Below are 18,253 nucleotides of genomic sequence, written 5' to 3' on the forward strand. Positions count from 1 at the left end.
CCTGAGGAAGTTAATTTGCACTACTTCTTATGAAAAGTTGCTCATCCTCTTATTACAAAGATGGTTATTTCATAGCACTTTAATATAAATGCTTGACCTTTAGAAATCTAATTCTTTTGGAGAAAATCCCAGATGTGCATACAATTAAAACCAATGTTGAATATTTTGTGTTGCCAGATCACTAATTAAATTCCTGCACATAACCTTTTTCTTCCTGAAATACAACATTTACTAAATTATTTTATAATTATGCAAACATTGTTTTGTATGGCTTCTGCATTTTAATGAGTTTGGGTGAAGCCACAATTTAAAATGAAATCAGAATCTGAAGAAAACATGTTGCATTATTGCTAAATAGCTGCCATCCAATCATATTAACAGCACTACTTTCAGGGAGGCTGCAATTCCTTTGTCATTTTTAAAAGTCACATATTTGCTTTTTAATTTTTGGTTTTTGTCTTTTTTTAAGAAGTTTAAATATAAACCCACAAAGGATAGATAAAAATCTTCCAGGACCAAGAACAGCTAACTGTCCTCTTTCTCATAGCTTTTTCTTTAATATTATCTCTCAATTATGTTTCTATTGCTCCTGTCTTCTATTTCGTGAGATCAGCCTTCAGAAGGCTCAAAGCCCAAGGACCAATGTAGGCAGAAATGTAATTCCCATCAGCATTCCACTGATTTCGGCAGTATTTCAACCAGACAATGAACAGAGAGAATGGTATATTATTAATAGGGCTAAATATGTAACAGTCACTAAACAAATGAAGTTTTGTCACAGAATAATTTTCTTAAGATATTTGAATCTGTTGATTTGTTAAGTATTTTGACCCTATTATCATTTTCTCTTCTTTAAAACATAATCAGTAATCATGAGCCTCAAACTTATATATGAGGAGCTTCTTTAAGTACAGACCTTAGAGTCAGTAGCTCAAGTTGTGGCATAAATTGCATGAAACAGGTGGTATCTCAGCTGTCTGAGCATTTTGCTAAATTCTCTGTACTCTGATATGCATTATAAAATAATATAGGAACTGAGAAATACGAATCAAAGAGATTGTATATATACAATTGCCAAAGGCAAACCACTTTAAATAGATGGCTGCCAAGGCATTTAAATTGTGGTTACAGCTCCTTCGTTCATTTAACTCATTTACAGACCTCTTACTATAAAATATTTCAAGTGCAATGATGAAGAAAAAAACATATTTAGATAATGTAGAATTCTTCACATGAGAAACGCTAAACTTTAAAAGGATATGCTAAATGGTGATTATCATACATTTGGTAAAAGAAACCTGTTGGAAGCTTGGGAACGTAGGAAGGAAGGAAGAGCAATAAAAAAGCACAATGTGGGTGTCTAAATAAATATTGGCTGTTATCAAATGATACTAATAACCTATGTGCATTTTTAAATATATGCAAAATAACCTATACAGGTATATGCATATATCAGAGGGGGCTAACTGTGGTTAAAATGTGTAAGGCCTGTGCATTGTGTGGTATGTGGTACAAGTAGCAATTATTAAGATATGGTAAACTAATACAAAATGTTATAAACGTAGGGTAAGCACTTAAGGCATAGTAAAAGTGTGTATAAATAACTTAATAGAGGGGAGAAATAAAATGACAAAATAATTCATCCAAAAGAATATAAGAAAGAAGAGAAATAGAACATATCTAAAAAAAGTGACAGAGAAATAGTGTAGGAATACATTTAAATTCAAATATAAAACAATTATCTTCAATATAAATAGACTAAAATCTCCAAATAAAATATAAAGTCAAAAGTAATATCTAATTGAGTATTGCACAAATAGTTATAACCATTGAAAGGCATAGTGACACCTTACAAATCTTTGTAAGAATCACATGAGTTCATAGATGGAGAGGGAGAAACCAAGTAGAGGGAGAGAAAGGCGTCAGGAGAAACGGGGAGGAGGAACATATTTTAAACTGTACTCTTTTGCTTTAAGTGTTATTAACTCTGCATCTTTGGGAAAATTTTAATTTATCAGTTATTTTACATTTTACTGTGTGAAGAATTTAGAAGTAGGACTGAATACTTTGAAATACAGAAACCCACAGATTTTTTTAGAATTCTGGGGAAATCAACCTCATAGAAAAATGCTAGCCTTCCTGATAATATAGGCTGGTAAGTCTTAAATGGGGTTTAATTTTAAAACTAAAAGAAAAGTAATCATATTTTTATTCCCAGCTGGAAAGTGAGTTGTACCAATTTTCTATTATAAAACAATGATAACTATTACGTATGTGTGTGGTTTAACCATAGAAAAGTATATATATAACAGATATTTAATAACCATATAATGCATAACCAAAATATAGTTTTGATACATAAAATGACAGCTTGCTCACTGATTATATGTGTGAACATATACCTAAGCATATGTACATATAGTCCATGCAACACCAAATGATATTTACTACTAATAATGGTATTAAGAGTAAGATTTAATTTATTCTATTTTAAGTATAACTGATGCTTAATGTTATCACTAAATTTTGGAGGAGATACTATGTTATAAAAACAGGTGTGTATGTATATCTGTATTTATATCTATCATGGTGTAGATGCATATATATGCTTTTTCTATGGCAGATGCTTGCATTTCAGCAATCCTAGCATACTTTATGCTATCTCATTCTTACTAAGAACATGTTTGAAATGTGAAATGTGAAGTCACGGTACCAAGTTTTTAGCAAGCTTACCAGAATTTGTGCACTCAAACATATTTTCATCTTTAAAAAGCTAATCTGGATGGTAATATGTTTATTCCAATGACAGTGCCATTTCCATTTTTGGAACTTATCTTTTTAAATTGCCTCCAAACTTTCAGCATATTACTTTAAATATCAAATAGGGAAACTAATTTTCATTTTAAGATGGAAATCCAAATAACTTTTAGAGTTGGGACTGCTCAATAAAATAAAATATCAAACTTAAAAAAAAATATTTTACTGAAAGTTAAGTGTGATTTAAAAGTGACAATATTTTCTTCCTGTATGGCTTCTGTACTGCTTTTTATAAGGTAATTATAATAAAGACGTTTTGAAATTATTATGAACAATCATTTCAATGTAAGACCAAGCATAAAAATCACAAGTAACATAACTTTGAATGGTTAATTTCTTCTATTTTTATGTCAAAACCTGCTTTATTACTAAATAGCCACTCTGGATCTCACCTATGACTTTACAGAGAATATAGTATGTTCATGATTCCATGGTCTTTTTTTAATATATATTTTTTATTGATTTCAGAGAGAGGAAGTCAGAGAGATAGAAACATCAATGGTGAGCCATTGATCGGCTGCCTCCTGCATGCCCCCGACTGGGGATCGAGCCAGAAACCGGGGCAGGCGCCTTGACTGGGAATCGAACTGTGACCTGATGGTTCAAGGGTCAGCGCTCAACCACTGAGCCACGTTGGTCGGGCTATGGTGGTGTTTTCTGTTTTTGTTTTTTTTAATCTTATTGATGCTGGGGCATAGAACTGACCTAGAAAATACTGAAGTTAAGTTTTATTTTCAAACTAAAATAAATAAAATGGCTCTCAATATGCTTAGGCAGGCAAAGAGGAGGTTAAAGGGCAGTAGTAAAGCTGTTTAGGCAGAATTATCGGGAAGTTATGGAGTCTGGTTTTCTATTCAGACCTTTGACATATACATCATATTCTAAATGGTAGAGCCTGGCCTTATTAGCCTCATTTGCATGAGCCAAGGCTGTGTAGTCAGCACTGTAACTGCCCAACAAAACAATTCTATTTTTCCAAGTGAAGATATTTTTAACTCTGCCAAATGAGAAAGCAGGCTACAAAACCAATCATTAGACACATTTGAGATACGTTAAATAAAAACTATTAACATTTCCACCAGGGAATTTGATTTCTCAGGAAATACTTGCCTGTAAATCCGGGGACACGTGTGCAGAAGAAATAGCCACTTAAAATGATACTGGTTGCTCTATTTTTGCAGGGCATAAATTTACAATCTTCAGTTTCTATTTCACAGATGTTTCTTTCGTTTATTTGCAGACAGCTCCAGTTACAGCTGTGCAAATGGACCAGGCAGAGGCCATGCAATGATGTACTCTGATTTCCTAAGCAATTTCCAACAGTGAGAATACAGAATTTTTCAATGTAACCAAGAGAACAGCTGCATCTGAAACATGCAAAAAGGAAAAACCCTATTAGTCATATAAGATATCACATTTAAAATATTTATTGCATGTTTACTCAAATACACAGGATAAGAAATATCATAAAGATGGCTGTGGGGTGCTCTCTTAAAATATTCTTGTAGATAGTGTCCATACTTATCAAAATTTAATTTTGCTTTTTGTGCAGAATAATGAATGAAAAGAACATCTGCTACAGACAGACATAGATTCAAATACAGGTTCTTCCACTTAATTGCTATGCAACCTAGAAAAGTATCCTTAACCCTGCTGAGGCTAAATGACAGAATGTGGCGTGTGTGTGTGTGTGTTTCAGGATTTTTGTAAAAAATGTGCACTAAGAGTTATAGTGAGTGCCTGACAATTAGGTTTATTCATTTATTTTTAACAAAAGTGCCTGACAAGCTTTAGATCGCCAATGCATCCACTTCAATGACATTTATTTTTAATAAACACATTACCAACTATATGACTAGATAAAAAACCAGGCTGTCCAAGACATGAAGTTCCCCTTTTTAGAAAGCCCTAGTTAACCTAGATAACTGAAATTTTGTGTGTCCTTGCTTTTCCCTTCAGACACTTAAATTCCTGCTATTACCTTTTAAAGTCACAAAAAGAGTGAACCTGTGAAGCCTTATGCATTCCACCCCTCCCTCTACCCCAATAAAGGCTGAACCCCAGGTCTGCTCTCTATCTCATTACCGAAGATGTGGCCTTGCCACGTGGCCCAGGTGTGCCATTATTATCCAGGATTTGTGGTAATAAACTTGTTTTTTCAAAGTTCCCTGATGGTTATTGCTGAGGTTCATCCTACAGTCATAATAAGAATCACAAGGGGCAGTTCTACGGCAACATGGGCTCTGGTAGGGGAAATATCTGTGGGTTTCCCCACCAGGAGTATGGGCACAAGTGAGTTCCCCAGACATTCCTAGCAGAAGAGTGCCCAGATATTCCTAGGCAATAACATTACTATCGATAGGCTGAGACCTGCACAAAACAAATTGGAAATACTTAGTCTCATGCCTAAGAAAAATTGTTTTTAATTATTAATAGGTTATTGATAGTATTTATTCATTCACTTCGATATTCATCTAATGAATATGCATTTGCATTTTCTATGTGACTGGCATTGACCTAAATGAATTGATACTGAGGTAAACAAACCTCTGGCTTTACCTCAAAAGACATGCTCTCTTCTTACCCTAACATAATGCTAATAGGTTTTATTTAAAATGCTTGTGTATCTTAGTTCTTTAGTAGCCTATACTGCAAGTGGTCAGGAGGCAGGAACAATGGTTGTCTCATTTACATTTAACCCGTATCACCTAGCAAGCATATATGGAAGTACATGCTAGTGTCTAGCATAGAGAGAGCACCCAAGAAAATGTGTTCAATGAACAATGATTGAATAAATAAATGAGGTGCTGAAAAGACACTTAGAATCTGCAGGGAGGAGGGGAGTAGAAGAATGGAATAATCTTTGCAGTTGAATCAAATAAAAATATTCTGGGAATTCTTTTTGTTTTTGTTTTTTTGTTTTTGTTAATCCTCACCTGAAGACATTTTTACCATTGATCTTTTTAAAAAATATGTTTTTATTGATTTCAGAGAGGAAGGGAGAGGAAGAAAGAGAGAGAAACAGCAATGATGAGTCATTGATCGGCTGCCTCCTGCAAGCCCCCTACTGGGAAGGGAGCCCACAACCTGGGCATGTGCCCTGACTGGGAATCGAACTGTGACCTCCTGGTTCACAGGTCGATGCTCAACCACTGAGCCATGCTGGCTGGGCTCCATTGATTTTTGGAGAGAGTGGAAGGGAGGGGGGGGAGAAAGAGAGAGAGAGAAACATGGATGTGAGAAGACACATTGATTGGTTGCCTCCTGCACATGCCCTGACAGGGCTGGGGATCGAACCTGCAATGCAGGACCTGCCCTTGATCAAGAATGGAACCCTTAACGCCCCCTTGGTCAGTGCTCTAACCACTTAGCAACACTGGCCAGGGCTATTCTGGTGGTTCTTAAGAGGAAATTAACCTAATCCAACATGATGAGATGATGAGGCAGGAGAGTGTTATAATATAGGGTGTCCCAGAAATGTGTACACACACTTTGAATATTTATAAAGGCCATGTTTATTAATATAATTTCATTTTCAAAACTGAGCTATCAGCTGTTAATGTGTGCACGCATTTTTTGGGACACCCTGAAAATTCTGTGGGTGTACACTGTTATATATAACATTGTTCAAACTAAATTTTTCACTCAATGTAATTATTCATCTAAGATACAAGTGAAAGATGACATCAAATATTTTTCTATAATATTTTAAAGAGCTATATTACTTTGAATTTTTAAATATCTCTACCCTTGAGTACATGAATGTAACACATAGATTCTTTTTTTAAAGTATCGGTTTCAGTGAATTTGAAAATTCTAATGAGACTTTGTTTTAATAGCAAACACAAAATAGTTCCTATACTAATTTTAATTTGGCCAATATTTTCTAGTAGTTTTTGATGTACTTTTCTTTATTTTAAGATAATTTGAAAGACAGTCTGTTTCAGGTATCTGAAATACTTGCAGGGTTTTATGGTGATAGCCACACTGGCTACCAACAAAGGAGGGATATTTTCTGGAGTTAGAGGGGCACTGGTGTTTAACCAGTGTTTTCTTCACGTTGTACACACACATCTTTCCATCACCTCAGTTAATTATTAAATACATTGAACAAACATTCTTGGCTATTCTCTATACTCTAGATACCACCTTAGGTAATGTGGATTACAAGTCACTTTAATACGATTGTACATTATATAATATAGCCCCATTTATTCCTTTTTTATTGCATATGCACAATGATAAAGCATAAGAAAAAGAAAGTATAAGGTGAGAAAAAAAACTTAGAACATAGTGATAATCTTTGGTCTAAAGTAAAGTGATTTTCGAGTATCCTTTGCCAACTATTCAAAGGGCACTTACGACAATTATATAAATTTGTCAATGAGTTGAGAAGAGCAATGTCAAATCACTTTGCTTGTTGTTATTAATGAAAATTAACCTACTGAACCTAAGTCATTACACTCATAAATTTATATGATGGTAGGTGTTTGGAGCCAGCTAGAATGTTAAAGTTCAATTAGTTCAAACCTTTCTTCTTGTATTTGTGAAAAACTTAGCCATTTAATGCAATTTGCCAAGGGTCATTGAAATTGTTAATGGCAGGTAGCATAATTGATGCTTTCATATATCCAAAGCACTGGCCTTGGAGACGGAAACTTGGTTTTAATTCTTCTTTCCTAACTTATTTCATAAATAAGTTTCCCTGTGCCCTAGTTTTCTCATCTGTAAAATTATTAGTGCTACATCTATTTCACAGAAGATGATTAAATTTATTCATTACTAAGCAGGCAAGACAGTGGTCAGCCATATCAAATGTGCATATGTTTACCTGAAATAAAATGACAAAACACAGTTACTTTCCTTCAGTGACCTCTTGCTTGCCCTGTCCCCCAAAACAACCAAAGAAACAAAAAAAATCCCTAGGCAAAGTCTAAACAACAGTTACATGGCATGTAAGTCTGCCAGGACATGCTTTGTTTAACCATGTTTTGTAGATTAGTAGTAGTGTTCATTCACTTTAAAAGTAATTGGATTGGGATAGTAAATCACACAGTGTCCTACATAAGATAATTATGTAGTTGTGAGTCTCAACCATACCAATTTAAACAATGTTATCTGTTATGCCATATTATATATGTATATACATATAGATGTATATATATAAAGCTTTCCTAAGTGTTCAAGATACCCTGTACAAGAATATGAAGTCCTATCATTTAATTCTCCCTAGAATAATCTCTAATTTAATGAAAGCTAAGTAAACCAGGGAATAATGCAGTGATGGAAATATATGATGATGGTAAGAGAGTAGGAACCTTGCAGATGGTGAGGAGTAGCCATTTCAGAATATATTTGAAAAATATATATACAGTATTTGCTAATGGATTAATTGTAGAAAGTAGGAAAATAAATTAATTTAGAATGACTCCTTCCTTTTAGGTCTTAGCAGTTTGGGACTAGACTACCCTTTACTGTGAGGAAGATTTGGCAGGAGAAAATTTTCAGTAAACTATGAATCTGCATTTGGCCATAACAAATTTGAGAAGCTTATTATACATATAAATCCGTAAGTCTACTAACCAGTTGGATATATGAGTCGTTATCAGTAGCAGGCCCAGAATGGACAAACTACTTACATCATCATTCCTGAGAAAATCAGATCCCTATTTCTAACTTAAATACAGCCCTCATATTCTTCAGCATTTAATTTGTTAGCACCTCTCAAAAGTAGATACTCTACAGCAAATTAGATCAATATTTTCTGTTTATAATATATAGGGTGCCCCCCAAAATGTATACATACACTTTGAATAATTATAAAGGTAGTGTTTATTAAAATACATTTCATTTTCAAAATTGAGTTGATGCTGTTAAAGTGTATATACATTTCGGGGGGCACCCTGTATTTCTGTTTTTTTGTGGCATCCTCTTGACTTCATACAATAGAATTTATAGGTATAATCTATCTACACACCTAATATTTAAAAAATAACCTAACTCTAATATAGGAAGCTATAAAAGATAGTAATTTGTTATTGAAAGTATTTATGTATAAAAATGCATCCTTTGTCGAAATGACTGAACTAGAAGATGCACTGATGTGCTTGGTCTCTTGCATCCATACACAGAATGGGGTGTGGCAGCAAAATGGAGGCTGGTGATAGTTATTAGAAATTCAAGCAGGATTCTATGATTTTCTAATTTGGTTAACAAATTCTAATAAATTTTGGAATAAAACATAATATTTTCTTGATTAACATGGAAGTTTCATTCCTGATTAATCCAATGATTATTAAATTTTTGTAAAAGTATTTTGTGTCAGTTTTTAAAATGAAGATCTTGGCTCAGATATTTATAAAAAAGTTTATAATTATATTAACATATGTTGGAGCTTTTGGAATTGTACAAAACTTGTAACACTTTTTTTTTTTTTTTTTATCATGGAACTATTCTGTGCATTGAAGGATTTGTAACATTCGTCCACTACCACTCACCTGCTAAATGCCAGCTGTTTTACTAATTTCTTCTGATTAGAACGACCCTAAAAATTTGTCCCCCAAATGCAAGATCATCCTTTTGAAAATCATTGAGCTAAAACAAATTTCTCCAGTTTACTAAAGCACTCACCACTTTTTACCCAGTATGTACTAGTATGTCAAGCATTTTTCATCATAATTAGTAACATTCATAAATGCTGACATGCATATGTATATGGACACCCAGTGCTAAGATAAATTGTTATTAAATTGAAAGCACTTCAGTGACAAGTACACCAATTTTGTAAAAATTTCAAGAAAATTATAGTGGTCCGCATTTATTTAAAACAATTTTCAAATATTCTTATAAATTCAAAGAACTTTTACTTTCAGAAAATCAATTGCACTAAGGGAATGCACATATTACTACTTTCATTATTTAAAAAAATAATTTGAGTTGTGCTTAAATTTGAAAGAAGAGAATGATATAATTGAAAAGACAAAATAGAAATATATTAGGTGAAAGTCTAAGTTTAAAATATGGTCTCATTTTTAAATATTGAAATTTAATGTATTTTTAATCAGATATTTAATGGAAAGGTATTCTTGGGATAGGAGAAATTAAATATATTACTCTATTACCCTAAATCTCAAGATTATAATCTATATGGCTTCTATACAGTAGATGCTCCATTAATATAGTTTGACTATATGATCATCAAATTTATTTCAAAATTGAGCTACACTCCAGAGAAAGGTCATCTTAAAGGTTCCGAATAAACAGCTTCATGACATTTCAAGTCTTAGAAGATAATTTGAAAAGAAATGAAAAAGGTTAGACCTATAAAAAGCTATTTAGATATTATCAGGTAAAATAAAAATCTGGCCCAAGTACACAAAATCATATTAATTACATGCATAAAATTTTTGTTTGACATATGAATTTAAAGTGTAAGAAGTCATAAAGCCTAAAGCTGTAATAGAGTGGGACTTGCACTTTCTATGCATAACACATGTATTGGTTTATACCCCCCCAAAAAAGGTGCATGAAATATAATTGTGTATACATTAGTAAAGTTTCAACTCATACTATAGTTAAAACTTAATTACACAAAAAACTACTTCTTTTAATGAGGTGTATTACAATTAATTTTCAGCATGCATATGGACATTACAATATTACTTTAGAGTTCTTAAATAGGTTAAGTAATGACCTCTATATCATTTTACTATAAAACTTAAGGAAGCAAGATTATTTTATTTTTCCATGGCAAAATAAAGAGGAAAAAATACTATATCAATATATGTAAATGCAATAAAAAAAGTTTCTAGCCACTAGAGAAAATGTGGCTTATCAGTATTGACTATTCATAAACATAAATATATACATCATACATATGCCTGGGAGGAAGAAAAATTTGCATGGTACATTCAAAATTTAGAATATAAACAAAACAAGAAATTCAACTTAATAAAAAAAAGTCACTGATATTATGGCAGAAGTTACAATAGTCTTAAAAATTAATAATTATTAGACTTTCTGGCTCAGAAATAATTTAAGAAAACTCTGCTCAAAATAAATTTTTGTGGCAAATTCACATAAAGCTGTATTTATTCAAGCCTCCTGACTCTATAAAAATAGGTTTTGAAATGATACCTGATTTTATCATGGACTTTAGATTTTACACTTTGAAATAGAACTCTTGCTTATAAATGAAAAATAGTGTTTTGGTCATATTTAGCACAACATGGAAAATGTAAAACTCCTAAAATAGCCCATAAAGGAAACTGATTTAATTGAAAGATTCCAGAAAGAATGCCATAAAGTTCATTGCTATAACACAGACTACTTGTATGTTTAGAAAGTAAAAATAATAGTTATTTTAGTAATTTAAAAAGATATTTGCTTTCTAAATAAAATGAAATAACCATAAGATGTGTTCTGAAGAAAATACCGATTTACCTATAGATGGTACATTACAAGGGCACAGGAATCAGATCTCATTTCCACAACATTGTTCAGTTAGAAAGTACTCAATAAGCGTTTGAGAAATGTGTGAATGAATAGATTTTATTTTGTTATATTTCTGGTAGCAAGTAGGGATTGGTGATGAGCATAAATGGAAAGCTTCATAAATGGGTTGGACCCACAAAAACTTCACAGTCTAGTGTTGAGGAATTTCAATTGCAATCCAATACTTATCAAAACTACCCTGTCCTGAGTGAAAAGATAGCTGGGGGAATCGACCTTACCCCACCCCTCGCCACCTTTCACTAAGGATATCCAAATTCTTGGGAGGTAACAATGTGGTAATACTCAAACCTTTGTAAAATCTTCACTTACATCATGTGCTTTAAGCTGCACTCATAGAAAGTATATTTCAATAATATAATGTTTGTGCATTAATTATCAACTGTCTGTTAACATTATTATTACTGTTGCTATTGTTAGTGTCCTTCATTCAAAAAAAGTTGTTAAATTTAACATTATTACAGTACTATCAGTGTTTTACTTTATAATGTATACCTTGTGAGTTTAGTTTTAAAAGTTCTCCATCCCAAAAGTGCAGAGATATTTTTCAACGTTTCTTTTAGATTCATTGTAGTTTTGTCTTTTAATTATAGGTCTCAGAACATATTTAGAGTCTGCTTTTATACAGAGTGTAATGCTGTAGTCTAGTTTCATCTATCTTCTCAAATGAGCCATTTCCCCAGTATCAACTACTAAAAATACTGTGTATTCCCATTAAATTGTGGGCACATTTATCATATATCAAGATCCAGAATGTACGTGGATTGTTCTCAAAGTTCTCTGTTGGCCAAATGTTTGTTTTCCCAATGGCACCATAGGAGTTTTGTAGTTGTCATACCAGATGGCACATGAACTCCCATCCCATTATTCTTTCTTTACAAAGATGGCTTAGCTATTTGTAAAATAGCATCTTTATGTAGTTTTAGAACATGTTGATTAATTTCCAAAATTACATGCAATATTATTTATTTGTTATTTATTTATTTATTTATTTATTTATTTATTTATTTATTTATTTATTTAATTTCCTCACCAGGGTATATTTTTTTCATTGCTTTTCAGAGAGAGAGGGAGGGAGGGGGGAGGGGGAGAGAGAGAGAGAAACATCAATGTGAGAGAGACACATTGCTAGGTTACCTCCCACGTGTGCCCCGTCTGGGGCTGGGAATGGAGCCTGCAACTGAGGTACCTGCCCTTGGCTGGAATCAAACCCGGCAGCACCCTTCGGTCCACAGGCCACACTCTAACCACGGAGACAAACCAGCTAGGGCTACATGAAATATTTTTGGCATAGCATTCAATGTGCATTAATGAGAAAATTTGGTATTTTGAACAGATTAAGACATAATATCTAAATCCATGCATTATATTTTAATGTATTCAGAACACTTACTATTTTTCTCTTTTTAAGTGAAGTTAATAGTGTAATAAAGTTTTTACAGAGAACTTGAGCATTTTTTTTTCAAATTAATTCTAAGATTTGGCATATATTTTGCTATTTTAACAGGCAATATACAATAATTTCCAGATATTGTGACTGATATAGTGAAACACTTAATTTTATATGAAGTACTTGTATTGGGGAATTTCGCTAGGCTCTGTTTAGTATTATTTATGAGACAATGTCAAGAAGCCATAAATAAACAAATTGATCATTTTAACTGCAAAAATTCCAAGAATTTCTGAAATTCAAAGAAAATTTACCATAAACAAAGAAAGAAACACAAGTCAGGACTAACACAGTTATATCACACAACAAAAGAAAATTATTTTAGTAAACAAAAAAATCCTGAAAGTCATTGTTCATTAAATCAATATTTATTGAGTTCTACTACATGCATACCGTAGCGTAATGTTTTCAAGTGTCTTCTTCTATGTTGTTGCATGTTTTAGTAATTTATTCCTTTTTATTGCTGAATAATATTCTATGGCTTGAATGTAATGAATTTTATTTACCTATCCATTATCAGTTGATAAACATTTAGATTGTTTTAGTTTTTTGACTATTATAAATAAAACTACAAATATTAATGCAGAAGTTTCTGTGTGGACATATATTTTCATATTTCTTGAGTATATACTAGAAATAGAATTTCTAAGGCATATGAAAAGCCTGTAATTAATTTTTTGAGGTACAGTCAGACTTTTTTCAAGACACTTGCATGCACCATTTTGTATTTCACCAGCAGTGTATAAGAGTTCAAATATCTACAAATACTCACAAATGCCAATACTTGTTAATCTTTCCTTTGATAATATTATTGAGACTAGTGGATATAAAGTGTTATTGTTTTTATTTGGAATTTTGTTTTTTTATAATTAAATGTTTTCTGTTTGTTTTAATTTATTTTTATTCTTGAAAGTATTACAGATATCCCCTTTTTTTTACCCCATTGATCCCCTTGTAAATGTTAGTTTTTATGTCTCTCATTTTTATTTAAATATTCTTTATCAGGTTGAGGATTTCTGTTGCATTCTTCATTTGCTGATTGTTTTTATCATAAAAGGGTGTTGGATTTTGTCAGATGCCTTTTTCCCCTGCATCTATTAAAATCATAGCATGAGTTGAGAAATGTCCCCTCCTCATTTATTTTTGGAAGAGTTTGTGAATAATTCCTATTAATTCTGCTTTAAATATTTGCTAGTATTTACCAGTAATGGCATTTAGGCCAAGACATTTCTAAGTGTGAATATTTATTTATTTGTTAAATACTAATTTAATATATTTACTTATAATAAATCTATTCAGATTTTCTATTTCTCCTTGATTATGTTTAAATCATTTGTATTTTTCTAGGTACACCCCCATTTCATCCTAGTTACCTAGATATTTGGATATACAGTTGTCTCTGGTGTTTCCTAATAATCCCTTTTTATCTTTCTGTAATTAATTTCAGTAACAATGTCCCCTCTCATTCCATATTTAGTAATGTGATACTTCTCTCTTTTCCTTAGTATAGGTAAAGTCTATCATTTTGTTAATTCTTTCAAAGGACAGATTCTTGGTTTGGTCGACTTTCTACATTGTTTATACTCTAATTAATTTCAGTCTACAGTTTATGATTTCCTTTCTTTGGCTGACTTTAGGTTAAATCTCCTACCTTTTCCATTGTGTTAAGGTGGAAATTTGGGGTATTGATTGAGATAGTCCTTGTTTTTAAACATAGGTATTTTTAGCTATAATTTTTATTCTAGGCACCGTATCACCTACAGCCCATAAATTTTTGTATGTTGTATCATTTTAATTAATCTCAAATGATTTTCTAATTTCCTTTGTGATTTCTTTTTGGCTCATTGATTTCTGTGATTTATGTAATTTAATTTCCACATATTTGTGAATTTACCAAATAGCTTTACTGGTTTAGATTTTTAATTTCATTCCATTGTGGTCAGAAAACATACTTTTTATTATATTGACGCCTTTTAAGCATATGGACTATATGAGAAGAATGTTATTTTGATGGTGTTGAGTGAAGTGTTCTATAGCTACCTGCTAGTTCTTGTTAATTTATAGTGTTGTTGAAATTTTCTATATATTTGTTAATCTTCCGCCAAGTGTTATATCCACTACTGGAAGGGGATTATTGGGGTCTCCAACTATTAATGTTGAACTGGCTATTTCCCCCTTTAATTCTAACAGTTTTTCTTTCATTTATTTTGAGTCTCTGTTGTTTGGCACATATGTTTATAATTGCCACATCTGATGGGTGAGCTCTTTTCTCATTATATAATGAAGTTTGTTTTCTCTAATACCCATTTTTTTTAAAGTCTTTTTTGTTTGATATTAATAAAGATATTCAAGCTTTCAATGGTTCCTTTTTGAATGATATATATTTTCCAAATATTTTGCTTTTAACCTAATTATACATTTAAATGTAGAATGTGTCTCTTGTAGATGGCATATATGTAAGTATAGCCAGAAATTTTCCAGGCTGAAAATCGCTGCCTTTTGATTGAATTTTTAATTCATTTGATTTTAATGTTGTTATTGTTTTAGTTGACTCTGCCATTTCCCTTTTTGTTTTCCTTATGTCTCACGTCTTTTTCATACTACTATTCTGATAATACCTCCTTTTGTATTAAATAGTTTTCTAGGGCAAAATTTTAATACTTGTAATGCTAATTTTACTGCATAACTTAAGTTATTTTCTTAGTAGTTACACTGGGGCTTACCATATACATCTTAATATAAGAGAATCTACCACAGATTTAATTTACCACAGATGCTAACTTAAATTCTAGTGTGATATAGGAAAATTATTTCTGTATGTCTTTATTCTTTTTTCCTATTTTTATACTCATACATAACATCATATCCTTTATAACTATATATATATGTTTGATATATAAATTTCAATATATGAAACAAAAATAATCATTATTCAATATTATGAAATAGTTTAATTATGACTTAGTACAATTCATTTTTTTATAAATAGGAAATACTCTTTGCTGAAATAATTCATAAATACCTGGATATATTAAATCCATCTTCATAAATAGCTTCAAGTTTACATCCACTTTTTTGATAGTCAGTTGTATTTTCCAGATACATTTTCCCACACCTTCTGGGAATATGTAGACAAAAATATTCCTTATTACCTTCTTCAGTCAAACTGCATCCATTTGTACACATCTATAAAAAATAAGAAATAAGAATATTTTAAATGTCTGTCACACACTACAATATTACAATTATTTCCAAATTTGAATTTCATGCTTTCCATTGCATATTAAATTCGTGTGTTCTGCCTGGCCAGTGCTGCTCAGTGGTTGAGCATCAACCTATGAACCTGGAGGTCACAGTTCGATTCCCCATCAGGGCACGTGCCCAGGTCATCATCACATTGTTAACACTACATCAGATTATCATCACATGGTGCCCGCCAAGCAAAGCTATATTTATAAATTTTTACTTATCCCTTCCAGTAAATTCCCACCCTCTGCCAACCGAGGCTCTAAAGCATATAAATATCTTCCCATAACTTCTCCTTTCTGAGACACAAGAAATGTTTTGTTAAGGTGTTTTCTTTTATTACATAAATATAAAGAACTATTTTTCTTGATTAACGGAATTATCTGGCAGTCTTTGGAAGGTCAAATGTGAACAAACACACAATTCTGTAAAGATCCAATTAAGGTGCCTTCACTACCAAACCTGAGGACCTTAGACTTCAAATAGTGCCCTGCTGTGAGATCACTGCATACTCCTCTCTCCAGCTGGGATAGTGACATAGGTACAGGATCAGGTCTGAACTCAAATTCCTTTTCATCAAATTCCCAAAGGCTAAGTTTTTTGGTTTGTCTCTTAGGAATAAAGAAACATTTTAGGAATTAATTGTGTGATCCAGTTTAATCCAGAGAGAAAGGCATAGGTCTTAAAATTTCAGCATCCAGTTGACCTAAATGAACAGTGAGTTCAGATGGGCACATCAGTCTGCATTTTTTGGACAAAATTTTCCTAGAGTCACCTTTTCAGAATCTTGCACACACTCTTGTCATGTCCTCAGTTGAGACTGGCTGCTCTTTGGCATTTCCCCAGACATGACAATACACAAGCACCTACGTGAGTTTTCATGGGTCCTCTCAGAATCATAGGCTTGGGCATCACCCATTCCTTCCTTCATGTTGTAAGTCATGTACATATATCTCTAATTGTTATCATTTCTCACAGGACGATCTGAAATCACAGTGGCCACTCTGGGGAAGTTTTGTCATGAACAAGATTGTCCATTTGACAGAGGCATTAAAACAAAAAGAGAAAAACTCTCATGAGGAGAATCTCCATGCTGTGTGTCTAATAATGTTTAATGTACAAGAATCTTTCATTTTTATGCTTCTGGGATTAATAAGCACTAGGTTTTTAAGTATATGGCTCTATGGAATTATCAAGGATTAATAACTTGGTTTTGTAGGTGCATACATTTGTAAAAATAAGTTTTTCTGTATTTAAGCGTCTTCTACTCTTTTACAGTGAGGAGATAATTAACTTTTAAGAATCATGATTTTATATGTGCCTGAAGCTAGCTGCTCTCTTTTGCTTATTTTTGCATTTTTTTCTTTGTTTTTGCTTGGGAAATTATAAAAATTATTGATCATAAATATTTTCCTATCATTATATGCATATTGTAAGACTATTGTTCAGATAGTGAAAAATATAAGGAAAAGGAAAATGATAAACTGTCCTTTAATTATGTGTTTTTTCTTTGCCAAAAATTTAGCAAAGCAGAAAACGTGAATGGGTAGTGTAATTAGTATTTTAAATAAATAGAAAATTAGGCCCTGAGAGTTTTGGCATAAACTTGAAAGTCTTGACTTAAAAAAAATATAATAAATATAGACATTTACTTACATTAAAAAGAGCTTATGTAATTTCCTAATAAATAAATGATTCTTTAGGCAAATGAGAATGATTAGATTGTTAATGATTTTAAAAATATGAATTGAAATAACGGACATTTTAATAATTGATGTAATTTAAAAGGGTTTAATCATGTGAATTTTTATTGATTCAACTACACTGATGTACTAGAATGTTTTATTGATGATACTACAAATCATAAGGACTTAATATGATGGTGTAAGTTGCAATGTCCAAACCCTTGATCAATATCAAGACCTTACACTGATATTAAAATGAATAAATAATATTTTAATAACTGAACAATTTTTAAGTAAGAAAAATATACAAGTATTAGTGTCTAAATATAGTTTAAAATTACTCTTATTTCCTATTGAATGGAAATTAGGACATGCAAATATAATTAATTGATGTAAAGGAGTGGGCAAAAGTAGATTATACTTGTGAGTATGTGAAGCACAAAGTTTAATCTTTTTTTAAGGTTTTTATTTAATTTTAAAAAAGTCTTTAATATTTTTAAATTATAGTTGACATTCAATATTATATCAGTTCTAGGTGTACAGT

General features: G+C 31.8%; 1 protein-coding gene across 1 annotated transcript in view; it reads right to left on the minus strand.

Moving 5' to 3' along the window:
* The window catches only part of EYS (EGF-like photoreceptor maintenance factor), a 1,117,601-nt gene that overhangs the window by 985,300 nt on the left and 114,048 nt on the right, over positions 1 to 18,253 (minus strand). Inside the window, 2 exon segments of the mRNA XM_087817245.1 lie at positions 3,928 to 4,184; positions 15,801 to 15,964. Coding sequence (XP_087673371.1) covers positions 3,928 to 4,184; positions 15,801 to 15,964 — 421 coding nt within the window.

The sequence above is a fragment of the Miniopterus natalensis genome, chromosome 5 (assembly GCF_054644295.1).
Source record: "Miniopterus natalensis isolate mMinNat1 chromosome 5, mMinNat1.hap1, whole genome shotgun sequence".
Lineage (NCBI taxonomy): Eukaryota > Metazoa > Chordata > Mammalia > Chiroptera > Miniopteridae > Miniopterus > Miniopterus natalensis.